A 27,956-nucleotide genomic window follows, 5' to 3' on the forward strand; every position below is an offset into this window, starting at 1 on the left:
TATTCCCTCCAATAAAAAATCGATACAGTAACAATAGTTACATTGATAAGCTAGTCTAAACTACTATGGTCTAGGAATAATCAATCTACATGTTATGACGTCATTAATTAGTTGTGGGGCCTGAAGTAATAGTAGGTATTGGTAAAGCCCACATCGATTTTGAACTTACATTTGTTTACCGTCCTTATCAATTCTACAAGATTGAATGGGACTTGACAAACACATGAACACATGATACACATCATTATGTTTGCCAAGTTGTGTTCAATTTAATAGAAAGGACGCTAATAAATTGTACGTTCAATTAGTATTGAATTGTATGTAACTCAAATTAGTCTGTATACAGCTTGTGAGCAAGTTGAGTTTCATCAAATTAACCATTGGGAATAATACAATAATTACAAATACTTGATCACTGATTTACATTCAATAATTGGAGAAAATACAAGTAACAGATGTATGGTGCAAAGTAATAGATGAGTGGGTGCTACCAGCTAGAATTGCCTTCAAGAAAGCACACGAAGCCACTTTTGAGAGTTATAACGGAGTCAGATAATAATAAAGTATGCTAGTCGAGCGTTGAAGGATGCACCTTTTTTGGAACAATAGTCAGTGCACAGGTAACGCCGCGCCTCCGTCTCCTCTCTTTTACCCTTAATTAGTCCAATGATCTAGTCATTCTTTATCCCATAGTTATTTCAAATTTAAAAATATTGATTATCTGTTTTGTTTAAACCGTTGAAGATTTCACCTTATCTGTTGTAGCTTTAGATATATCAAATATTGCGTTTGGATTAAACATGATATTATTCACTTATCAAAATACTAAGCTTATAACAATGATCACTCCTGATAGGGTCCAATATTTTCAAGTAGAAAATTATCAGATCGCTTTCAATTTATGTTTTTGTTTGGCGTTATCCAATGAACATGATCACTCTAGTAACTAACATTGTTGGAAATCTTGTTCAGTGAGAATGTCTAGACAAGACTCACTGGCACTAGCAAAAGTAATGGGAAAGGGGGTTTAAGAGGTGGTATTTATGTGGCACACGTGGTCATTTCCGGTGCTTCCTCCTCCATAAAAACAATATCCGGTGCCGTGGATGATGATGCTGCTGCTATAGAGCCACCCCCTCAAAAGCTACTACCATCTGTCGTTTTCATGTTACCATGGTTCATTCTACCAATACTACATCAGTTTTGTCATTTTTCATCATTTTATCTCATACAGATCAACGTGTGTGGTGCCCTCATTGTTCATTCCTCCTACTCGAATGTTGATTTTTAGTTATTGGAAGTGTAATTAAAGTTCTATTGGTTGAAGTCTACACAATACTTATTCAGACAAACAAGTAATTCAGTAGGAATTTGTCATAGATGCAAAGCTAATAAGGATTGCTTATGATGTTTACGATTGCCAGCTTATAGCCGCAGCTACTGTACTAGAATCTTTTGGATTAATTCTCGTTTGTTAGACAACCAAATCATCTATGACTTCGTTCTTTCCTTTCTATAATCGGTTTTTAATAAATTTCATTAAGTTTGGAGTTATTAACCATTCTAATAATCTTAATTTAGGGTCCCATCAAACCTACACATTATAGTGAATACGGAGGATAAATATTATGTCGATTGAGATCTCGTCTAAATATTGACTGGATAGTTAGGTATTATGATTAGTTAGTTAGATAGTTAGTTTATAGATAGATATAGTTAGATATATAGTTTATAGATATAGTTAGATATTAGATAGTTAGTTATTATGTGGACTGATTCTACACTTGCATTATGTGGTATGAGAAACCCCTTGATATAAAAATCAATGTTTGATGTATTTCTTTGATGAACCTTTAAAACTAATTTTTATTACTGTACTCAAGAATTTATATGCCACTATTTAACCCAAAAAGCTTCAAATATTTATATGGCATCAACATACCCTCAAGTCAAAATCATAACATAACTGAATCATAATTTCAACTAGAAAAACTAAAATATTAACTTGTATTTTTTTTTTAATTAGAAACTAGTTGTCTTTCTTGAAACTTGGTTTTAAATAGTGTCACTTGTCACTTTAACAACGAAATCTTTCGGCTGGATCGCGATCTCTAGGTTGTCACTGAATGAAATATTTGCCTACATCTATCTTAGAATACTATCGATATAATTATGCGCGATATCCGGTATATTGGCTCTTGCCTCATTTCGAGAAATCTGTTGTCAAAGTGTTGAACTGAGTAACTAAAGTATTTTGAAACTAAACTGTATGCATATATTCAGCATCAAAAACTTATCCATAGTGACCCATTGATTCAAATGGTAAATCAAATTTGTACAACTTAGTTTCATATGGTGGAATCTCTACTAGTTGATAATACTTGAAATTTTTAATTTTCCAATCGTACAAGATCCATATTTTCATACAACAGTTCTTACCTTATTATACAGAGAGTGTAGATGTCTCATTGAGATTAGAGAGTAAGAGAGTGGTGACTTGTTCTGGAAAAAGTAAAGGAATTCATTCAGTTCATTCATGTATAAAATGAATGAATATCGTTGAGTCATTCGTATGTAGTTCTTATCTATCAGCTTTGCATTTTAACATTGCCAAGTTTATATTTTGAATAGCCAGTCTATGCTTTTACCTAGTGTATTGTAATATATGACATAACTCAGTTCACGAATCATTCATTTCCAAAACAACCAGTCAGGTTTGGAAGATTAATTGGAAAATGGTGAAATTCTTATTAGACAAAATACATGTGCCAATATTGGAAGCACATCAGTTCTATTGACAGTTGGCAGTGCTGATCGGTGGAATATGTGTATATCCATATTGATGTGCGATGTGTGTTGCAGGTGCAGATGGCGGAAGTGGAGGCTGACAAAAACTCAAATATCATCAATCAAGCCCGTTGATGGAACTCTCACTGAGTGAGAAAGAGTGATGCGCATTCACATGATGGACACTGCTAATATGCAGAATGTCGCCTTCTCATTCCTGTAGCAGGTATGCCCCCCCCCTTTTGTCACGCACAGGTCTTTCAAACCCATGTGGCACTAGAGTTTCCGTTGGAAAAGTTTTTATGTACATAAAAACAGTATTGATTTTGCCAGGGGAAACCTTTTTATCTTGACAATTACAAAGTTCTGTATCCCTCATAGAGTATCGTTATCTTCCTCACAGTACTTTTGTTCTCTTTTGATATTGTAAATTTAACCCACTCATCTCTTGATTTATATATTCTTGGTTAAATTACTTCTAACTTTTCATGGTTTCTTAACAAACGAGTCAGATCCATGCTATTCGCTATTCAAGACTCACTTTTTAAAAATACATGTTCTGTCGTTAAACAAGTAGTAACGATTTGTTTGGAAATATATGAATACTGTCATATTTCCCAATTCAGATCTTAGTGATTTCAAATCAGTGACAGTAAATTAGTTGAAACACTAAAAAAATAGTTTTTTATTATTCTTATTGGTTGTAATTTAGTGCTCTCATTCAGCGAACATAATGCGCTTTCTATTAAGAACCAAGCTTCTAAGAAATTGGGAAATTGATCCCCACTTAACATGGTTTATTCTTGGTATTTTATCCCTCGAAAAGTTTTCATCAAACTGGAAATGTCATGCTATTGGTAATTTGGTTACATTAAATAATAATGTTAAAACGTGCTTGACTACGTTCATAGACATTGACAAAATTGCAATTTGACTTGAGTTGAACTGTTTTCACTCTGAGGGCCGGTTTTCAAGCTCGGGATTTGGCTAAGCTAGACAAACAGCTGGAGTCAGAAAATTGGCATTCCGAAATTGGCTTTTTGTAGTCCACGTTTGAATCTCGAAAAACTAGAAAATTGAACTCAAAATAAAATGAAGAGAAAATAGTGTAGGCCTAAAGTTTCAGATATTTTGAATTATTTAGGAATGTTTATTTTAGTTAAGGAGAAACGTTTCCAATTATAGAAATGAGAAAATAAAGGTTATCATAAAACCTACTACTACGTCCCGTTGGAGCCAGTTTTCTGACTCCAGCTGTTTAGTCTAGAACTAACTAAATCCAGATATCGGAAACCGGCCCTAACTGTTTTCCATTCAAACTCCAAGCATTATGGAACACTTATTGAAATATTGTACTAGGGATTTTCCTATGATATAGAATAATAGTGATTTACTTGATCTGCATTATTAATCATGCTCCCTATTATTTTCTAGGCAACAGGAAGGGATTGGAGGATTTCACTTACGGGATGAATGATCACATGTGAAGATATTTGGAAAGGAGTTCTCACTGCGAGAATTCTTCACCCTGTACAAGTAAGTTCGTACGTTAGTTGTGTGATTACTCGAATCGCCAACAAACATGTTGAGGCAATTGACTGAAATTAGATCTCTCATTGAAGTACCCGAGGAAAGACTATTCTGTATTCGTTATGTATTTCCTAGAAGAAATAAGCTTACATAAGCTTAGCGTTCTCTTTAGGGTTTGTTGTTGATACAATTATCCAGGTTTCGCCCTAGACATTATATCGAATTTACTTACTATCGATCATAATTTACTTTTTTGTATCTTTGACCAGCCAAATTGACCATAATATACAATTTGTCATCAGTTCATTGCAGTTGCAATCAATTTAAATCCAACTCATGCTTTTAACATTAATTGAAGAGGGGTTGAGTTTCTTCTTCAGGACTTGATTAATCATTCCACGATAGATGCAATGATTTTTATTGTGAGTTGCTTGTTCAATATCAACTTTCCAACCATTCAAAATTGTGAATGGCATATTATTATAATTGTTAGACATTTTGATTGTTATGGTGTAACATTATTTCTCATTTCGTCGATTTTTTTAGGGTTTGTAAACTCATTGATAACTTGACAATTCAAATCTCGCTAAAGCTTCATTATAATCATTATTGTTTGTGATTTGAATATTTTTGTCATTTTCAATCTAATATTTGTGATTCAAGTTTATGAATTAACAAAAAAATAAAAACATGAAACTCGATTCCCTTTTAAAAATCACAACGTACAATTTTGTTTTATAAAGATGAATTCTCCAGTTTTGAAAAATGGTGCGTTCTAAACACTGTTTCAAGGACATCTCATTGAATTGATTACAAATAGATTTGATAGTTTCTCCATTAAAAAGGAATTGTCAAGTTATCCACGAAGTATTGAAAAATGTATTCTATCTCTATCTTATATCATACAATTAATACAAAGCAATTTGTTATTACTGTCACCCCTATTTAAAGAGTGTGGTAATTCAATTGTTAAGCTATATAGGTTTTCTATTGTGTCACACGCGGTTGGTAGTCAATCGGTATGCATACGGAAGTGCGAGTTTATTATATACGAGCGGTGTAACACTCTGTGTGGATTACAGTCGTCTTACAAACAGAATTGTCTTTTATCATAGAACATTCATAGTAATGTGAGAAGAGTTAGAGCGTGTATAACTTCAAGGGGTGACATTATTAACATATTCTTTAATAACATTTTGTAACTGATAAATGAGTTAAAATATTATTTTTTCTAGTGTATAACAACTTAACATTTCTATTACAAATGGATTTCCATTTTATAAATGAATTACAAAACTGTAACAGGATAAAAAATCACTCTGTAGAAAACATTCTTTGGTATAATTTTTCATACAGTATCCCAATTCACGAGTGTCATTTTTTCAACCTCTGATTGGTCATTAATAGAAGACTAATTCATATAAAATGATATCCTCCCACCAAAAGTCTTAGTTATTCTTAGCATGAGTATTGTTAAGGTCAAGGCATTTTTCATATCAATAAACCAAAACCCTTCTCATAAATAAAAAGCTGCCGCCTTATGAATTCGAGCCGGCTATGATGCTTTGGAGCTTCTCTTTAGTATACAATCTCTGCCTTCAAAGTCATGTCTTGAGTTTGGGGAAAAGGTATAAGTTAATAGTGGCCAGGTTTGTATGGTGGGTGATAGAAATTATTCCATTTGTTTTGCTGAAGAAGCCGTTTTGCACAAGCACTGTGAATCTGAGTTGTCATTCATCATGACGATTTCGGATTCATTTTAACTGACGTCTTTCATTTTCCGAGGCAATTCACGTAAATCATCGCTTATAACGTCTTGAATCATTTTTCGTTGAAACTAGCTACTTAACCAGCACCTGGCGGCAGACTAAAGTGAGGGGGCCATGTTTGTGGGTCCATAACTCGACAACAATTGACGATATGGCCGCACCGATCACAGGGTGTTGGTGGAGATGACTGTTCATCTCTCTGAAATTCGCCCCCAAACCGATGGTCTGTGTCTTATGATATGGGATCGGAGGTTGAAAAAATAACCCTTTTGTATTTTCCACAATATCAGCAATAATATTTTATTGTTCTCATCTAATAATTATGACATTTCTGTGGCTATCACCTAAATTGAAATACTCACAAAACTCCTAGATAATAATCGATACTTAGATATTGATATAGTTGGATTGTACAATGAACAGTCTATTCAAAGTGTTTGGGCCTTTGAATGACTGAAGGACTAGTATGTTATAATTGATCCAGATCTGTAACTTATTGATGTTGAGAAAGGCAGAATGGAAACTACTTGAGAAGAAATGAATAATCAGAATAAATAATTTCGCTTCTTTATAGTTGATAGACATTAGTTTGTGATGAGAGATTATAATACTAGTAAATAGATGGATAGTAGTTTGAAAAAGACGTTAAGCGATGTTAAAGCGGTTGGACTTGATCTTCGTTGTGATTCACATAGACTTGAAAGGAGTCTTGGTGAAAGACATGGGTAGTGAGATGCTGCATGGTTGTGCGCCGATTCATCTCACTACCTTGTCTTTCATGTGGCCTTCTTGGTTGCAACATGTGACGCAGAATGTGCCAGCATTTTCCACTTTGGTGCGGTGTCATCAAAGCCGGATTGTCATAGAGCAATTGCATAACTATCACAGCCAGCTTTGATGAGCACTGCGTCAGAGTATGATTCATCGTTCGTCAACGTGTCTTCCAGTAGTTGTAAGATGTATTTAAGTCACTATTTTCATTGTTAGATACATTGGTTCACTTCGTTACTATTTCCTGAACACTGTACATAGTTCTTCTATCAATGGCTACTTAGATTGTTCGTTAAATATCACGTTCCTAAATAAAATTTTATCCATCTAAGAACACAATATGAACTAATATTTTTCCATATTATAAGTTTTGTAATACATATTACATTTACTTTGATATTATTTGCAGTAAATTGAGAAACTTTGACAATATTAAAAAAATATTGTAAATAATAATTATTTGTCAGGCTTACTTTTTCATTTGTGTGATATAGAACGATTACCTTCTCACCAAGCTAGAATTTTCAATCGTAGCATACCTGTTTTCAATTCACCCTTTCATATTTTTTTCCAATGAGTAAGTTTCCAGTTAACTTCAATAAATCTTGGAAAAAATAGTTTCTATCAGCTATCAATATAACAAATTTTCGTAAAAATTTCTCTTTTAAGTAAATTGTAAGAATTTTGTAAAGTTGAATCAGTTTCCTGGAATTAATAGTACATCCATGGTGATCTAATTACATTATTTTATGGTGCTGTAGTATAGGGCCACGTACACGCATTCTTCATCAGCTGATGCTTCGCTTATTGGATCTGTATCTTAATGTTTCTTCACAGATACAAATGTTTTAAGAGCCGAGCCACTTTTCTTCAGGCGTTTTTGCACTGATGGCGAACGAGTCGGCAGGGCAGGAAGCTCTCCGATTGGCTGATTAGCAGCTGATATGGGTTGGCGTTCGGCAATCGAGATTCTAATCTCATAATTGGCCAATCTGAGAGCTTACTGCTCTGCTGACCAGTGCAAAAACTCTTTATGTGGCTTAGCCTTGAGAATAACATCAGCTCATGAAAAGTGGAATGCGCGTGTTCGTGGCGCATACGTCTGTACGTGACACTTTGTATTAAGCCTGTGCATTAGGCTGGATAAACTTTCAATGTTGATATAGTTCAGAGTTTTTGATCTGAATACTATCAAGTTTTCAAAGCAGAAAATTTTCTCAGGTTTCTTCACAACATGGTATCTTCATGATGGAGTTAATTTATTTTTTAAATGTTTATTAAAAAAAAAACGACTCAGAATAACTTCATTCTAGTTATTTTTTGAATATTGGATAACTCAGAAATATAGTTTATGAACAATACCTATTCATAATTTATTTACAACACCTATCAACAATATTTATTTAGTCAACAATTGAATGTAACCTCAACATTCCATGAATATTTCTTACCGAATTTGAAACGATATGTTCCGAAAATTAAAACTTGAAAGTAATCTTCTTCGACTTTGCATTTTTCCCATTTAAATGAGGCCGGCATTTCTTTCTTACTGTTCTTTCTTCACAACACCACTTCCAATGTTTCTTATCTCCTTCAACCGCCGTTCTCTTGCAAGTCTGTCTCTATGTTTTTGATCGGCCAATTTCCAAATATGAAAAAGTAATGATTAAGAAAAGAACTAGTCTCGATAATAATTTGAGATAGTATACAGATAGTAAATTTTCAAAAATGTCACAAGTAGGAGAAAGTTTTTTCTTAGCTAGTTGCACAGCTTTAAATTATAAGACTGTTGACGCTTTAATTTTGTAGGGCTATGAATGATTCCAACTCGATTTTTTACATAGCTGTAAAAGGGTCAAGCCACAATAAGCGTTTTTGGACTGGCGGCGGACGAGTCGGCAGGGCAGTAAGCTCTCTGAATACCTGATTATCATCAGATTGGGTTGCTTTTCAAGAATCAGCTGATATTCAGCCAATTTGAGAGCTTCCTCCCCTGCCTCAATTTCGCCCTCGTCACTTTTATTGTGAAGTGTAAATAGTCATTTATCTATATATCTTCCTATTCGTCCGTCGCTAGTGCAAAACCCCCATAAAAAAACTCCATGTGGCTTGGCCCTTGAACAAACTCGTTTTTAAAATAGGTGGATATTGACTAAACTTATAGCGCATTATTTAAAACAGTTCTATATTTGGTTGAGGACTGTATTGATGTGATAGTATTTTTTATAGGTGGCTATGATCATAAGCATTAAGTTTGCAATGAAGGTTATTATTGTTTTATTTTGTTTATGTTTGAACAAAACCGATGTCATCAGCCTCATGAATGTATCAATAATTATTTCAAACTACGGTATATTTCGTTATATTGTTGGAAAGCCTGGGCCGTCAAATGAAAAGCAGCGTGGAGATGCTTGAATTATTCTGCTTTGGACTCATCAAATTGGCTGTGAGTTATGCTCTACTGTCATATCACAGCCACTTTGATGAACTTCAGGGCAGTATTTGCTACGGATTGACTTGCCACAATCATCGGACAACTCAAATGAATAGTCATAGTTCGTATTTACTCAACATTTCATTTTAGTTTTGAATTCATTGTGCTAGATTTATGATTGTTTGTACCAGACAGTATTCATTGTTGAACTTCCCTTATCGACTTCGAATGTAGTGAATCGTCATTTGTGAATGTTCTTTAGCTTTACATGAATTTTGCTTAGGCTTGGTTTCTAGGACACCTAAAAAGTCTTATTAACCATTTAATCTATATTAATCTGTAGGTTCAAGCGTCCATTAGATTTAATAAGTGTCCTTGAAAACCGGCCTTAAGTCGTAAACGGATTTATTGTACTGTTGAAGATGTGGCGGTTTCCTTCCACCATCAACTCTGAATAGTGTCTGCTATGTGCTGTGTAACTTATGTATAATTTTAATTTTAGAACTAGGTTGAAATTGAAATAATATAATTGAAACCTGTTGAACCTGAATTTATATTTGACCATAATTGTATTTTGATTATTGAAAAAGCAACTCACAACTCTTTAAGAATTGAATCAGCAATTAATTTGAAATAATCGTGACGTCTCATAGTACTTTTCTTTGATTGAACCTAATGTTGAAAGTTTAATAAATATTCTCGGAAAAATTAATAGGCTTGAAGTACTAGTCATCATCTTGGCACTGGGCAGTATGTGAATTGAATATTATAGTACAGTAGTCTCAAAACTGATAAAATGAATATAAATATTGAACACTATTTTGGAAAATAATTGATAATGTTCTTCAATGAGAGTTTATAATTTCAACATTTCATCTTGCCAATCAATATTTTTAAAATCTACCTTCTTGGTATGTATCCATTGGTATTCGTACATTTACATAACGAAATTATATTTAAAATGTATTTATAAGTTACAATTTGCTTTTTTTGTAATGCTGCTTCTTGGGAACGAACAATCTGTCCTGGTCAGTTCTATGTGGTGGATTTCTGCTTTTTATGAATTGCTCTGATGCTTGATATTTCAGAATTGCAAATTTATTCGGCATTAATTGTTATGATGCTTAATATTCAAGAATTGCACATTTGTTTGGCAATGGGGTTCTTAAGTTTCAAATCATTTGCATGATATCGTAATTCCTAGTGAATAGAAAATGAATATATATGACCAATTGCAGAAAAGCCTGTTGAATTTAAATCATGACTAAGGTTTGGTTTCCGAGCTTTGGATTTAGCCAAGTTCTAGACGTTTATAATTTCGCTTTCCCAGTAGAGGACTTATAAGCCCGGGACTTGAATTGAATTCTCACCCATTTCCAAGTCAAGGATTTATAAAAAAAATCAAGTCTAGAACTTGAGACAGCTAAATTTCAAATCCTCGCCGAGGGTAGGATTTAAAATTGTAGACTAACTAAACATAGGCCTACACATCTCAGTTACTGATTCAATGGTGACCTCATTCACAGAATCGTTCATTGGTAGGTCTTTAGTTTAAGAAAGAAATTCTGCAAACAATTATAATATATTTCGGATTTTTACATAAAAAATTGCAACTTAGAGTGGCATTTTAATTATCTTAGTAATTTGGTAAAATAATAGGGTCAAAGAGGACAGAATCAGGAGCAGTTGTGGAAAAATTTCTCCTCTTTGAACTTCTCTGAAGAATAGGCTTACCATTTAAACTTATATGAGACACGTAATTCGATTTTCCATTATTAATCATAATAAACAGACTGAATAGATTGATGTGAGATGAAAATTTGAAAACATGTATTTCTAATTGAATTCTGTGTGCTGTTAAATCTTTTAGGTTATGTTTACCTTCTGAAATCTAGAGGAAGTACATTCCCTCATGTTTACTGCTTCAAGTCCTATAGATCTAGTACCTGAGAGTATCCTAGAGTTTTCTAATAAATACGTGACCTAGAAAGATGGGTTAGATTAGAGGGATTATTCAAGCTCTAGACTGTAAGACCAGAACTTGAAGATCCAGAGCTCGTAAACCGGCCCTAAATGTCAATAGAGATGAACCAATCAGATTAGGCTTCTTTGAACAGAAGTCCTATTTGATTTGTTCTTTTGGCATGTATTCATCCACGATTAGAAGAGACTTTAACAGGCTTATATGCAACCTAGACCAAATTAATATACTGATCGAGTTGAAAATAATCTGTTTGAAATCTGTTGAAAATCATCTATTGCAACTTCTCGATGTTTTTCTTGCTTTTGATTTACATTCTGGCATTAACTTCATTAGTGGTATCATGCACTTTTTATGCACTTTTTTGTTTTGATTTTTGTAGTCAACTTTATCAGTTTCCCCAAAAAAACATTAGATAGGACTCAACAATTCTATAATGAGTGTTTCATGACGGACGCCTTCCAATTTTTGGAAAAAAGTAGTGATAGGTTACATCAGCAAATTCTAGTCTCTCTAACTCCTATGCTGGCAAAAGTGTATTATTGGCCAAATGCTAGTATTCGTTTGAGAGAACTAGTCTTTTATTCGTTTCAGCTGTCATTTTGTCATATTATTAAAGGGTTTTTTGCAAAGAATGAATGCTTGTAGACTTGCCTCACTAGTGCTAGAGTGAGCACTAGGTTACGTCCAATGAACGGTTTTGGGGGAAAGCAGTGGACGACACCAAGTTCTGTAACGACAAGACAAGTGTGTCGAACATGTTTGATTTTCATTTATTGTTTTTGGTTGTTCATTCTTCAAATTAATTTATTTTCCATAAAATAATACAGATTGATAAAATAAATATTCTAACTTACAAAATAGCACTACCGGCAAAGAAGACTTGTGCGCCGTCAGTGAGATTCTATTCTAAAAGCTGCTCTCAAACAACTTCTATTGTCAACTAATGTCTTTCATTCGATGACATGTCCGTTCAGACATACTCGATACAAATCTGGCAAAGATGAGTTATGAATAGAGTTCCCTCATACTGCAGTTTCCAATGATAATGCGGTTGATGAATGCATTTATCAAAACTGGTAGTGTGCAAGATGATGGGAGCTAACTCGCCTGCTAACTAATTTTCAACTGTGGAAGTTATCGAACAATTATTTGTTGGAGTCACCTAAAAAGACTGGCTGAGAGGGTTATCATTTCAACTTGGTAGTGCAATAAAGTTTGCCATTCAACTTCGGGTTGCGTCTCTCGTGAATCACCCGTTACAACTAAGGTTTTATTGTTGAACTAATTGGATTGCTTTGAGTTTTGGGTTGATTTTATTAAAGTTAATGAAGTTGACAGTGTGATAATGAAATATCTAAGCAGTATGTACTTTACGAAATATTACTAAACTACTCACACTAATGATTAATTTAGAATTAGATTTGATACTGACATATTTGAATGTTACATATTCGAAATTAAGCATCAATTTGTTCTTACCATATTATATGTAGATGGAAATGTAATTAGATTTAATTTTAATTGGCTTTCCAATTTAGGGATCAAAATCATCTTATATTCCACTAATGAAGATGTTATTGTGTGATGGAAGTTCCATATGAACTAGTACTCAGGTTTTTCAATAATCGAAAAAAATGTAAAATTTTAATCAACTGAATATTTATTTCTTATTGAACTTGAATTTTTGTTATCGTAGATAATATCAATCTTCATTGTGATTAATTTCTATTGCTTGTAAGTCAAATGCTGCACCAGAGAATTTCATCTAGAAAGCCTGTTATTGCGACGTCAAAATGGTTGTGAAATGCGCTTGAGTTGCCATATCACAGCCATTTTTGACGTACCCAATTTCGTGGCAAATTCGACGCGGGATTTCATCATTCAACAAACTGGATGCCAAATGTGGCCGAGGCCAAAGTAGAGGTTGGTCCTTCACTCACAAAGTGGTTGTCATATGTGCTAATATTTCATATCACAGCCAGCTTTGATGAGCGAAGTGCCTTCTTGATATCTTCATATGAACGCATCTCTTCTGATATAAGCAGCATATCAATTTAGGGTTTCGTATATAAGCCCTAAATTCAATTTGTTTGTTCAATTTGTTCAATCAGTTTATTATGTAGTCAGTTAATACTCTTGACATATTGTGATTTACTATAAACGTTTCTTTAAGAAGCTCCACTTGTACTGTAAATAACTCTTTTGAACCAGACCAAAGCTCTTGGTACCAAGGATCAATTTGTATTGTAATTTGTGTTATTCTTCAAAATGATTATCAATCTGTTGATGATTTTTGAGAACTGATATACGGTAGTTTGTTAGTTCTCTAGCCGACGTAGACTATAGTTTAATTTATTCACTAACTAATTTTCAGTGTTTTAAGGAATATGAATTGTTTACCAAGTGAAAAAAACTTGTAGAATAATTTTTGTACTTAGAACAATAAAATGAAATTTATTAGTATTCTCAAGCAACTCAACAGAATAACAAATTCAAGATTTCACTTGAAGATTGAATACATCAATGTTTATATTATCTGATTTTCTATTTTTTTATTTTCCTGAGTAAAGTATTTCTGGTATGTATCACTTGAATAGAAATGTATGGAATTATTTTGAAATGAGCATACTTTTTTGACACTTGAGAATGGGATGAATGCCCGAAACTATAGTCGTATTTTATAGACGAGGATAATTTTTTCTCAACCTCCGATTGGTCATGAATAAAAGACTAATGTATATGAAAGAATAATTCTTCCACCAAAAGTTATCTACTCTTTTCAAAAGGTACACTAATGCATTTTTAATACCAGTAGACCACCAGCCCACTCACTAAACCCTCTTCATAAAATGCTGTCGCTTTCATTTTCCGAAACCATTTACGCACTAATCATCACCATCACTCATAACATTTCGTTCGTGAACTTGAATCATTCTTTGCTAGATTCAAACTAGCTTGCAAAGACTAATAACGCTACGTAACTTCCACTTGGCGGGAGGGTGGCGATCATTTTTGTGGGTCTATAACTCAACAATAATGAACGGTCTGGCCGCAGTGAACATAGGGCGTTTGGTGGGGATGACAAGCTGTTCAGCTCTGAAAGTCACCCCCTACTTGTCTGTTTCGTATGATTTATGATTGGAGGTTGAAAATATGATCCTCGTAAAAATGTAGTTAGAGAACTTGTTATTTCATATTGTTAATAATGTAATAATATTATTGAACGAACATTCTTGTTAAAGAAAAGTTTTCACAATAATTATGTATTACCATTTTTTGACAAATTGAGTTGTAGCATTGCTTTTGTTACGCAATGAAATAAATACCATAATATTTGTCTTGTTGTACTTTAGTAGTTTTTACAATAAACGCGTGTTTCAATGTTTAACAGTTTTGTTTAAATAAAACAATTCATATACATTTAAAAATATTAAAAATAATTGAAATCATAAATCGTGTTTTCAATGTTCAACTGTTTTGTTGAATTCATATTAAAAATATTTGAATATTTTCAAAAAATATTAAAATTATGAATCAAGATTTTGTAAATAATATTATTGTAAATCCTAGTTTAATATTAATTTAAAATATGTTTTGTGAATTCTAGTTGCATATTAATATTACGGGAACAGTACAATAACCCAAACTCTTCTGGATATGAACATTGTAATTTATTATGATAATATTATTATCACTATTGTTATTATAACATCATTATGATTATCATAAACATTCCTGTTGATTTCGTTATTTATTTATTCAATTTATCTTGAAAAGTTTTGGAACCAGTATTTGCGGAAAAAGTGAATCGATTGCGCCAAGACGATAAAAGTTATCGTTATGCACATCAAAGTGGGTGTGAAATGTCTATCATATCACAGCCAGCTTTGATGAGCGTAAAGGTTTCTTACTTCATCGCATCATCGCCAAGTACATCGTCAACAAATACGTCGTTGCAACTCATCACCTAAACTCAGAAACCATAAACATAACATTGCTATATTGTAACCATACATATAATTTAATTGTTAAATTGTTACTAAATTTAATAATGACTATCTTTGTACAGCTTTGTAAGCAGAAGTAAGTTTATAAGTAAATTTTAATCAAGTTTTCCAGTTTTGATAAAGTGTTTGGGTACAATCATTGAGAGAAGAGAGTAAAAGAAGATTCCTCATGGTATAGTGCGCTTATTTACTGTTATGTCAAGCTGGTGAGCTGGTTATGTGAGCTGAACTATAGGTTTGGCATGATAGTAAAATGTTGAACATAAACGCCCTATACCATTGAATATTATGTATGCCAACCCTCCTCCATGGTACAATAGACTCAAAGGTATGATGATGTGTTTGTGTTATTTTAGCATTTAATCAGATCTTAGAAAGCATTGAGGATTGTGTTAATCTTTTGTAATCTTGAGCAATTTTCTAATGTAAGCTAATTTTAGCTTCGCTTTTAGGAAATGTTTACTTTTTAATGCTGGATTGAAATTTTTAAAGTAGCTCAACATTTTAATTATTTAGTGCTTTCGAGTGTAATATTCGTTTTTAATTTTGATTTAATCCATCCAAATTGAAAATATTTTTCAATTATGAAATGATACAATCATTACTTTATTGTATCAGTATATCTATCAAAATTCGGGAAGGAACAGGTTTGGGTCATGCCTGTGGTACCTCCCCTGAATATTCTAATGAATAGACAGTGTATAATAGAATAACGAAACAAATATAGTCTTCATAATATCTATACTACTGATTGGAATAATCAAATAGAGCTAGCCAATCAAAAGCAAGAAAAATTGTCTCATCTTCAATATAAAATGATTTTTTTTTTGTAACATGTATTAGTAGCCAACAAGGTCTATAGAAACCAAGTCAAGACACCCATGGTCCTTATAAAGCGGCCATTCTGTGTTATTTTTTTGGCGGCACGTTTCAAAATCCAATCTTATTCAACTTACTCGTAACAAAATCATGAATCATGCATTTCAAAAACAATTTTCTGGTTCAGATAATATGTAAATTCAGGGTTTCGAGTTTTTAATAATGAAATTTCAATAAAAATGGTCGAATAATGTATCTATTATTATTATTATTATTAAAAATTGTACTTATTCTTGTGACAGATGTTATGATTGATAAGGCATTGGGACAAGACAGAAATATGCCAGGCTAACCTCAATAAGATATCAAAAAGAGTTAAAAGTTCCCGATCATTAAAATCCAAAAATGAACGATACATTCAGTTGCTAGTTGCAATATAAATAATATTGTTCTGTCCCAAGAATTTATTCTACAGTTGCAAGCTGAGGAGCAATATTCTATTGAAAAAATATCAATAACAGATAATGTTATGTTTTAATCTATGATGATAACAGCTAATAAATAAATTTGAAAATTGGTGAACTAGAATAACAAAATGGCGCTTTTACACGGGATCATATTGCCTTGACCTGCTTTTATAGACATTGGTAGCCAACAGTAACAATATAAATAATATTCATTGTAATTCCAATTAAAATTCTATGGTAGAAACTAATATAGTTATATTGTAATATATACCGTTCCAAGTGATAAAACCAATGAAATTGTATACTCTGAAAAGTACATTGTTTTAATACTTGCGGTTTGCGAGCCCAATTGCAATTGAAAACTATTTCTATGGAATTCTCTGTTGATGATTGAAAAACACATGAGATTCAACATGTACTGTTCATCTTTATGCTTTCTCTTTTTATAGGCTCTGAAGATCGTCCAATAGTTGTTCAGGCTTCATGCTATGGGGTTCTATGGATAGTTGAATACCTGGAAAAAGTCCACATGGGTTTCTGTCATGAATCTACACAAGAAAATTTTCGTCATTAGATTGAAGCCATCATTCTCTGCTGGATGATCTATAGCAACCAGGTTATTTTGTTTTAGTTTAGCTTTATATTTTCTACGACTATTTTCTGGATTTTTTTGTAATTTATTCAATGTATGGCTCCTGGTAATCTTGTGATACTTTATCACTTCACAAATAGAAACTTATGTTTTAGAAATTCATTTTTTTTGAAATCCTTAGTATAGAAAACGTAATATTTATTAGGGAAAGATCAAACTCAAAATATTTTCAAGCCAAAATTGATTTTCATTCAAACTTGACTTGTTCATATTCTAACCTAACTCGTAATCTTATGAGTCACTTTTTCACTCTTACAATGTGCTTGTTGAGTCCGGAGGCGTTACAAGGCATAGAGTCAAGTAAACATATGCCACGCCCTACAACATTTGACTGTTTCTTTTACCAATTTTGCACGTAGTGCTTTTATGTGGTGCTTAAGTCTCACCGATCTTAGCTGGATTCCCACATGCCAGTTTCAGTACTCAGTGAAAATATTATTCCCATATTGAGTTTCAATGGAACTATTCCTTAAATAAGATTAGTAGAATTGATGGTGATGTTGTGAAATCTCTCCATAATAAGAAAACAAAGATATTGTCAAATTTCACTGAAGATTTATTAAAAACTTTAAAACAGTACCATGGTTTCACGTTTACCAACGCATCATCAGCTGTACTGAGAAATAAGGATACAGAAACCTTCTTAACCCAATCTCAGTAGCCTAGAGCTCCTAAATAGTTGGGTGGCAATAGTTATAACTAGAGTAATGAATATTTAAAATATAATACACCTTATTAGTTAGATTCTAGGTAAAATTAACTTTTTTCAATAAAAATATTAATAGGAAACTGGATAAAGAATTTTTTTTATTTTTCTCTTTGAAATGACCACTATATACAGCTGGTCTGTCACTCTGTCTCTGACTTGGAGACTGTCTATCATGTCTTTGGTATTTGGCTTGACAAACTATATTTGAGAAAAAAATTACTTGAACCTTGAATAAAAAATTTACTTGAACCTTGAATAAAAAATTTACTTGAACCTTCCAAAATTACAGCAAAATAAAGTTCAACACAAATTTCGATAATAATAAGTTGAATTCTAATATCCTAAATTTAATACCCAGTCCTATAATGGTTATATTATATTATGTACCAGAATACCTTGAGAAATAAGATGGAAAATATACAGAATGGCCATATAGGCTACAATGGCTTATTACTTACAAAAATGAGGAACATGAGATTAAAATGGAAATATACAATTCAAACAAGGTTTGTTTGATTAAGATTACTCCAATCTGTTGAACTTTTTTTTATCTAGTTTATGGCTAATGGTTATGTGTGCCTATTCATACTAACCTTCAATGAACAGAAATATTGAAAATATATAAAGTTACAGCAAAAGCCTAAGTTCAGTCTCTTGGAATTGATGTTGAAATGTATTGGTGCTCATTATATTTGAACAAAATACTGTATATTATACCCTATACAGGGCTTATTACTATTGGGAAAATTGAAAAATTATTATTCTAAACTAGTTATGAGATGAACAAAATTACTACTACTAAATCATCTTCTAGTCAGTGATTCTTCAAATTTGAAAACTGTAGGAAATTGTTGAGCAATTGTAAATCTAACTTATAGGTGGTTTTCAACTATTCTACAAGGTGCGGCAGTCAATCAATCGGGCGATTTTAAAAGCGTCATCAAGAGTGAATGATCAGATTTATTGACATGAAACATACCAAAACACAGAGTAAAAATAGTAGCATTTAGTTTACAAACTCAAAAAAACTAAAAAAATAGAAAATAAGTCTTATTTTCGAAAAATAACATCTGTCAGATGTCCACCATTCCTATGTATGCACTCAGTAAGTCTTCTGCTAACATCGCTCATTACACGTTGCAGCATCTCCACTGGAATTTGTTCAATTTCATTCTGAATTCGATTTTTCAACTCCTGAATTGTGTGTGGTGCTGGAGACATAAACACTTTTCCTTTTAAGTAGCCCCACAGAAAAAAATCGCAGGCTGAAAGATCGGGGGATCTGGCCGGCCATCCGATATCCCCATGTCTCGAGATTACATGATTGGGAAACATGTTCCTTACAGTTGCCATGGACTTTCTTGCAGTGTGACTGGTAGCCCCATCTTGTTGGAAGAACGTGTCTTCGTTCACAGGAAGATGAGCAATTGCAGGAGCTAAGAAATTCTGCAACATTTGGACATAGCGTTCCCCTGTCACAGTTACAGCCCTTTCCCTCTCATCTTCCTGCAAAAGAGGATATCGCACACCATACAGTAACTTTCAAGCTATGGAGTGGTTTCTCGTGGATTTCGTACGGGTTTGCATGAATTCTACATCATTAGCAGGATTGAAGTGTGGTCGGTGTCTAAGAGGTGCTCTGCAAATTTTGAATTACTGATACCTCACCTCCTAGCAGTTGAGTGTTCTGCAATCCTTGTTTGGAAAGATGTGCCTGTTTGTCCCACTTATTTGGCGTCACAATCACTACATTTCAGCTTCCTACACTCCACTTTTATCCCAGTTTTTTGAAGCTGTCTTTAGAAGAATTCAACAGTGAGTTGAGTAAGGGTGCCGTTTTAAAAGATATTTGTAGTCCTTCTTTCTTGATCACATTCCCTAATTTGTGTGAAACCTCCCCTATGTAGGGTAAAGTGATCCAACCTTCCAAAGATTTTGTTGATTGTTGGGAATATATGGTTCTGATGGCAGCCATTTGTTTCTTTTTGTTTGGAAGCTTGTATATTAATTGAGTGTTGTAGCCACTGTTAACTGCTATTAGTAGAATAATGTCCAGTTTTGCTTTGTAGACGGTTTTCTTCCATCTCTTTTGTGAAATTGATTTTACTGTGTGCTTTGTTGAGGTCATTGTGCAAAGTCTCTAATTGCCTAGAGGATCCTTCCCCATAAACAACGTATGTCGTCCACATACCTGTACCAGTATTTGATGTTGTTTTTGAACTTTGAACATTCTATGAACTGTATCTCAAAATTGTCCATAAAAATGTCAACCAGAAGTGGGGAAAGTGGGGATTCCATTGCTAAGCCATCCTTAAATTTGAAGAAGTTTTGTTCTGTGCAAACTTTCAGTAGATTCTTCAATTCTTCTCTTATCTTTGGATCCTGGAACTGTGTCTCATCTAATATTTTTCAGCTATTTGAAGGCTTTCTTGTACCGGAATACTTGTAAAGAGGTTAGATACAAAGGACACTAGCTTACAGTTGTCTGGAACCTTGATATTCTGCAAACTGTCCACTAGTTAAGTTGAATTTCTCACACTGTATTTGGGTTTGAAGGAAGTATATTTCTGAACAGACAATTGATTCTAAAAGATAACTTGTGAGCTGGAGCATTGATGGAAGAAACCACTGGCCTGATGGGTATACCTTCTTTGTGGAGTTTTGATAAACCAAATAACCATGGTATCTTCGGACTCATCTGTGTTAAAAATCTCTTTTCTTTGTCATTGTATATACTTTTTGTGTCTCCCAAAGTTCTTCTTGGAGTTGAATTAAATTTTACTGCTGGGTCGGTTCTGGTTGGCTCAAAAAGTTGGCTTAAAATCTTTTTTCTCCAGAATAACAGTTGTATTTCCTTTATCAGCTTTGGTGATAACTAGATCATTGTATTTTACCATTACTATTGATGGATTCCAATGCCATTATGGAGTTCAATCTATCGTTGTACTGTTCTAACCTATCTTCAGGTTTCCTACTTACCAGGATAGAAGCAAGTTTATTGGTCAATAACCTATTCTTGTTTATAACAGTATTTTTGTCAAGATGTGCAGCTAGAAGTTGAATGTCTTTTTTCTTGTGTTTCTCTAGAGCAAATTTTTTACCTATTCCCAGAACAGAAACTCCATCATTACATAAATCCACCCTAGCTAAATTTTTAACTTTGTTTGAGAAAGGAAACTTATTGGAATTGCCTCTAGTTGGTCTTCGTTTACTATTGTCAAATTTAAGTCTTTCCAGATTTATTTCTACTTGTCTAATAGGAATAATTCCGATATATGAGAATTGAGCTTGAACGTATATCTAAAGGGCCCCATACACTAGGGAACTTGGTTCTGGGAACCAAGTTCGTGTAGGATTTGCCCACACACTGTAGTGGGGAGAGCGAACAACCGTTCGTTACTTCAGTGTCTTTCGGGGTCTAGAGATGAGCGTTTCAAAGTTTGAAGCTGCTGTGAGAAGAAAATATTGAATATATATATATATATATATATATATATATTTATATAGAATGTATCGCCCTGGCGGACGAACCGTACAAAGTTTTTAATCCAGATTGAAGACCAAGTTTGTCAAGAATTTGGTTCGCGGTTCGCCAATTTTCCACATACACTGGGGAACTTGGCTCACAAGTTCGCTAGAGTATGGGGCCCTTTATATCCATTATTATTGATGAGTCTCCTGATATTCTCTTTTTTTCCTTGTACGGTACATACTTGGTTTGCTGCTTACCTACCCACCAAGTATTTGACACGGTTTCTTCTAGTGTCTATTTGGAGCATCACTTACCTATCTTCATTTTTTTTCTAATGGCTTCCATAAACTCATCATCATACCTTTCCTCATTCCTATCTCTACTTCTTTCACCCAGGTATTCATTGGCGACACCATTATTTTTTTAAATTGACTCACTTGCTCTTTAATGTCTCTTTCATAATTTTCCAAATCATTCAACCCATCCGACCGTAGTCTTACAAGTTCATTTTTATATCTCTGCATATTCCTCATTCTTCAGCTTCTATTTGTTAAACATGCATCTTCTAGCTCAATTTCTATTTTCCACTTTCAAAAGGTTTTCTCTTAATTTCGCTGATACAAGAAAGTGGTCAGTTACAGTTCGGTCCTCTTTGATATCTGACGTTAAGGCGAATCAGCATGGAAAAAATTGTGATTCTAGCCCTACAGATAGCAGCACTGTTGGGGTCAAATTACTTTATGTGATTACTCACTTATTTTTAGTCCAATATGGAAGACCAAAACTGTTTTGCAATCAGCTTAAAGGTTTGAAATTAGGTAATGAAGGTAGTCATTTTAAAGGCAAATTTTTTTCAAGAATTTTAAAATTAATTTCAAACAAATCGGTTGAACGGTTCTGTCGGAAGCGCGTTTTTAATTCCAATGCATTGTTCAATTAGATTGTATTGTTCACGCGGTCAGAACAGTAATCAGGACAGGTCAGTTCACTGCCTAAGCCTAACGCACTGATTGAGCGCCTTCTCACTCATTCTCTCTCTTTCTATCTGACTAGTTCCAGAGCTTTCTTTCTTTGGAGCTGTAGTCAGTGACCATATCGTGGTTATTGTTGTGGGAGTGAGTGATTGACAAAGTTTGCAATTCACTTAATTCATTTTTTTTTTTCAATCTGAATAAGTATTTACAATTGATAGCTTTTATAATAAGTAAAAATTTAACTAATGCAGGTAGTCATTTTAAAGGCAAATTTAAAAATTTAATTTCAAACAAATCGGTTTAAAGGTTCTGTCGGAAGCGCGTTTTTAGTTTCAATGCATTGTTCAATTGCAGTGTATTGTTCACGCAGTCAGAACAGTAAAATAATAATGATAAATAAATTTATTTGTTTCAAGCACATTATGCTAATACAAACGAGTTGAGTTGAATACAGTCATTACATTCCATGATATCAAATTACTGGTATGTCTTAAATCATATATGCTTTAACCCAGCAGGAACCACGTGAGTTCCCTGGACCCAACCACCCACGTTGGGTGGAATCCAACCCAGCATGATATTTCATGATTTTCAAGTTGAATCCTAAGAGTATTTGGTAGGAAAGAAATAAAACGTATTTCTGTCAATTGTTGTTTTATTACAAGATAAAAATCATGAAAAAAGGTACATAGTTTCAATCTGAATCATCATTATTCAGGCAGCCATTACAAATTACTTTTTTATGCTCACCACATAAGCATTTCCCACATTTCTCACAGAATGCATAGCCTTTCCTATCCTTTGTTTTGCTCCCTTCATTACACACGTCACATCTTCTCGGTTTCCTTGTATCCTGTGGTTGAACTGGACGTTGAGGTTGCTCTTCACCTAGATGATGTTTGATTGACAAGCGAAGCATTTTGGGAAGTCTGGCATTTTGGGCTCTCACCTTCAAACATGGTTCAACCAAATCAGTGGCCAAGGTTTTCAAAAATGTTCCTCTGACACGTGAAGAATAGGTATCTTGAACATTATTAATTTTATGGAGCACATAAGCATTCACTCCTGCAAAATCCAGAACTCCATAAAAATATCGCATAGGCCAACGGCTTGTTTTGCGTTTAGTAGTTTTTTCATGGCATAGACGATCAAATACATCAACTCCCCCCTTTGTCATGTTGTAGAATTCTATTATCTCTGGCTTTTTTGTTACTTCATTCACGAAGCCATCACCATGCATTGATGAAAGAAGTATTACGTTCTTATTTTTCTTTGGAGTGAAGGAAACCATCATCTTTTCAGGGTCGTATAGGAATCGAGATGACATTACTGGAGCACCCTTTGTTTCCAAAAACTCTGGTGGAATCTCTCTTTTATTCTTTCGCATCGTTCCTACTAGTGTGAGTTTCTTGCTTGTTAGTTTGTCTGCCAACTCACAGGACGTGAACCAGTTATCTGTGGTGACGTTCCTATTACTATTCTTCAGAGAATCTACTAGATTCAGGACATAACTTGTGGGTTTCGACACATTTTCAATCTCTCTCCTCTCTTTACCAAGATATGGTATACCTCCTAAGAAGTAATACGTTTTTGCATCGCATAGGGAAACTATTTTTAGACCGTACTTGTCCGGTTTATTCTTCATGTACATCCGGAATATGCATCGTCCCCTGAAACTGAGTAGAGTCTCATCAACTGTTACATATTCTGATGGAGTGTAGTAAGCTCTACAATTTTTCAAGAATAATTCCCAAAACTCTCTGAAAGCAGCAAATCTATCATTAGCTTTTCTCTCAGCACGACTGTTTTTATCATCAAAGCGAAGAGTTAGAAGAAGAAACTGAAAACGATTTTTTGACATCCCATAGCGAAAAATTGGTGGTCCATGAATTGGTGAAAACAGGTCTTGTAGGTTCAGTCCAGAATTTTTCAACTCTCCAGCCATAAACAAAAGTCCTATCAGAGCCTTTATTTCTGGAACATTGGTAGGGTGTGTGTACCTTTCTTTGGCCAACCATTCATGTTTGGAGCATTTTCTCTCTATTTCTTCGTTTGTATAACGTTCCAAAATGTTCATCATTTCTTCAGTGACAAACAAAGAAAATAGATCAATCTCTTTCTTCAGATCTTTAGCTATTCCTTTGGCACCAGGAAAGTGTGTTATTATATTCCTTGCTGGAGTCCGTCCAAATGGTGATTGTAGAGTCTTATTGGTCCATATAGTCTCGCCATCCTTCCCAATCAAAAATTCTCTATTCTCTGGATCTATCTCCATCTGAGTATCATGTCTTGGTCCTTCAGCATCAAACTCATCGTCCACATCATCATCATTCATCAATAATCCATCCTCATCTTCTGAACACGATTCTTCAAACTCATCATCTTCTTGCTGCTGCCTTTCTAGTTCTGCTGTGATCTCTTCAGGCGTACGAAAAAGTGGAATGGAGCTCATCTTGCTCACCTGAACAAACAAACAAAAGTCCTTCTATGTAAGTACTTGCCTTGAAATCAAGCAGAAAAAAGTTGTGCAGATAGGCAAAGAAGAATATGTGAAAGTATGCAATCCAAACAACAATGCACAGAATTAGTTACAAGAGAGGAAAAATTACTCATTCATTTGCCAAATTGAACTGGAAGTGATTACTGACCAGTTTGAGAGGTATTACATCACCTTGACTGTTTATTTTTGCAAATGAACCTGTTGAAATACTGCATTTCATTGCCTATTTTACCATATTTTGAGAATAAAATTGAAAAGAACTCTCAAACGTACTATAAAGTTTAGAACGTACAAAAAACAATGGGTGGATCTCCTCCCATGGACATGGAAAACCCACAATAAGTGGAAACCAACATTTTTGAAAGTGAATCTTGCTGTATACAATCAACATCGACTGTAGATTGTAAATAAAACTAGAAAAATACTCACACTCACTTCGTTCTGAAATTGAGAACATACACAACAACGTTGGGTGGTTTGTCACCCAGGAAGATAAACAATGAGATAAACAATGGATCTCCACCCATGGAGATGAAAAACCCACAATAAAGTGAAAACCAACGTTTTTCTTGCTGTATACATTCAACATTGACTGTAGATTGTAAATAAAACTAGAAAAATACTCACACTTACTTTGTTCTGAAGTTGAGAACATACACGACAACGTTGGGTGGTTTGTCACCCAGGAAGATAAAAATTGAGAAATATAGAAACAGACTATGTAGTTCCACCAACAAAGGCTGCAGCTCGACTGATGAGGTAGGCATGGGAGGGTACTGGAATGGAGGAGGGGATAGGAAACGTTGGCGCATGCGCAGCTTGAAAAGAAGAATGCTTGGGTGGGATTCCACCCATACGTGGTTCTTACTGGGTTAAATATATATCACAAGTAAGAGTACTTTAGTAAGTATATGTTCCTAATATACAGAAGAATATATCTATTACAATCAAAAAATTTGAAATTTTAAAATAAAATATCAATCTGTACATTTTCATTCAATAACAATTCCATAATTTCTATCAATCATAGCATTCCAGTATACATTACATCTACCTATACATATTTTATAAACGTGCAATAACAGTTCAACTACGAAAATAATGAATTTACATAAAATTTATCCAATACTACATTTCTTACATACTAATAAAATACCATTTATAGTAATCAACAATAATAACATTCTAGTTTTAAATATCTACCTATTCGTATTTTATTAACAAAACGAGTAATAACAGTATTAACTTCAACAATAATAAATTCTAGACAAATAATACATTTTTATATAATAATCCATCACACATACAATAATCTTTTCCAACTATCTATTTTTAGAGCTCAATCTATCCCCATCAAACTTACTTTATTCAGCTCAATGCATTCCCCACTTAACCGTCTAAAATGAGCATCGAATACTTTTAATATTTTCAATGATATCCTCTGTTTCCTGACTATAATTATCGGACATTATTCAAGTGCTTATCATAGATCTGATTTCGATTGCTTTCATTGTATACACATACAAACGGTTGATTTTCTGCTCCATAAAGTTCGAAGTAAAACCATGAGTTTGTCATCGTCAGTAACTACATTTGTAGTGAATTTTTCTAAATAGTGTCTTCTTATTCCACCATACATCGGGCACCTCAACAGAAAATGCTCCACAAATTCCTTCTCTTTCATATTACAAATAGGGCATTCTAATGAGCTGTTAATCCATATTCCCAGGTCTCTATTATTATATAAATAGAAAGAGTCAGAACAGTAGCACACGGTCAGTTCACTGCCTAATGCATTGATTGTGAGCCTTTTTACTCGTTCTCTCTCATATTCTCTCACTCTCTTTCTCATTTCCTTTCTAACTAGTCTCAGAACTTTCTTTCTTTGGATCTATAGTCAGTGACCATTATCATGGTTTTTGTTGTGGGAGTGATTGACAAAGTTTGCAATTCACAAATTATATTTCTTTGCGTAATGGTTCAATCAACAATTTTACGATTATTGTGCAATGACAAAAATAAAACAAATGAATAGCTGTAGTGTGAACTTGAGTGTAGTTTTGAAACATCAAAACAATGAAGGTGAGCCCTCTTCTGTCAACAGTGTCCTACTATAGCATTGTCCTTCGTCCTAACTTCTTTCAGTTTCCATTGTCATTGCAAATTCAACCCTCAATAGTTGTCACCACCTACCCATTTCACACCCGCTCATCCTTTGTCTATCACCACCTACACCTCTAATGTCTTTCTTTCCTTCACATGACTGTAGTGAACCTCCCGAGCTGTAAAACTCACTCAGGAAGTATTGTACTAATTTTGAAATCCGCGATTCGTATAATAATATTACTCATCATGTGTTTGTGAATGTATAGAACTTTATGAATACTTTATATATTATGGAATAAGTCAGAATCAAAATTCAAGATAGACAGCTGAAATCACGTGTTGACACATAAACGACAGACATTCTGTATGATTACTCGCAAAACACAGACACCCATCAACTGGTTTGGTGATGTCACCACACATTTTTTCTTACACAATAATTCCAATGTTACCCTGATTCAATACCCGCTATTACTTAGTAATAGCTTTCTATTTAGTAGGTATTGGTTATATCCTCAATAAATGTCGTCAAATCATGTTATAGCTTTCGTTCAATAACTGCAAATATACAGGTTAATCAAGTTGGAAATCGTATAAATTCGATTTGTATACAATGATGGAATAGTTTATGATAAGAAACGTTGTACAATACTGCTGATATTTTCAAATATTTTTTGTATATAATTTCAATAGAATAGTGAAATGAGAGCGATATTGTCAGTTCCACATCATTTATTTGAGCCATATTGGTTTAGTTTATTCGTTCAAAAAAAAATTATGTGGAACTGACAACATCGCTTTCATTTCACCTTGATATGGAGAAATTCCACAATATCTCTGTTCATACAGTAAAGTTGAAAAAATATTATTATCTTGATTTAATTTTAATTCTAACTATATTAAGTTCGTTCATATACTACCTTTAGGTCTTTACTCTTTAAGGTGTGTGGTCAACGTTTTTAATCCATACTCTTA

General features: G+C 33.7%; 1 protein-coding gene and 1 long non-coding RNA gene across 2 annotated transcripts in view; one reads left to right on the top strand and one right to left on the bottom strand.

Moving 5' to 3' along the window:
- LOC111048967 overlaps positions 1 to 18,154 on the top strand; it is a 32,306-nt gene extending 14,152 nt beyond the window's left edge. Inside the window, exons 3-5 of the long non-coding RNA XR_002605950.2 lie at positions 2,863 to 3,013; positions 4,222 to 4,323; positions 17,018 to 18,154. This is a non-coding gene — a long non-coding RNA (uncharacterized LOC111048967). The remainder of the gene's footprint in view (positions 1 to 2,862; positions 3,014 to 4,221; positions 4,324 to 17,017) is intronic.
- A 4,915-nt stretch (positions 18,155 to 23,069) lies between these two features.
- LOC111044902 (piggyBac transposable element-derived protein 4-like) lies at positions 23,070 to 24,827 on the bottom strand. The gene has a single exon (XM_022330164.2). The coding sequence runs from the start codon at positions 24,825 to 24,827 to the stop codon at positions 23,070 to 23,072; it is 1,758 nt and encodes a 585-aa protein (XP_022185856.2).
- Between the last annotated feature and the right edge of the window lie 3,129 nt (positions 24,828 to 27,956).

The sequence above is a fragment of the Nilaparvata lugens genome, chromosome 6 (genome assembly GCF_014356525.2).
Source record: "Nilaparvata lugens isolate BPH chromosome 6, ASM1435652v1, whole genome shotgun sequence".
Taxonomy (NCBI): Eukaryota; Metazoa; Arthropoda; class Insecta; order Hemiptera; family Delphacidae; genus Nilaparvata; species Nilaparvata lugens.

Coding starts and splice junctions, on each gene's coding strand:
- LOC111044902 (XM_022330164.2), bottom strand. CDS start 24,827: ATGAGCTCCATTCCACTTTTTCGTACGCCTGAAGAGATCACAGCAGAA.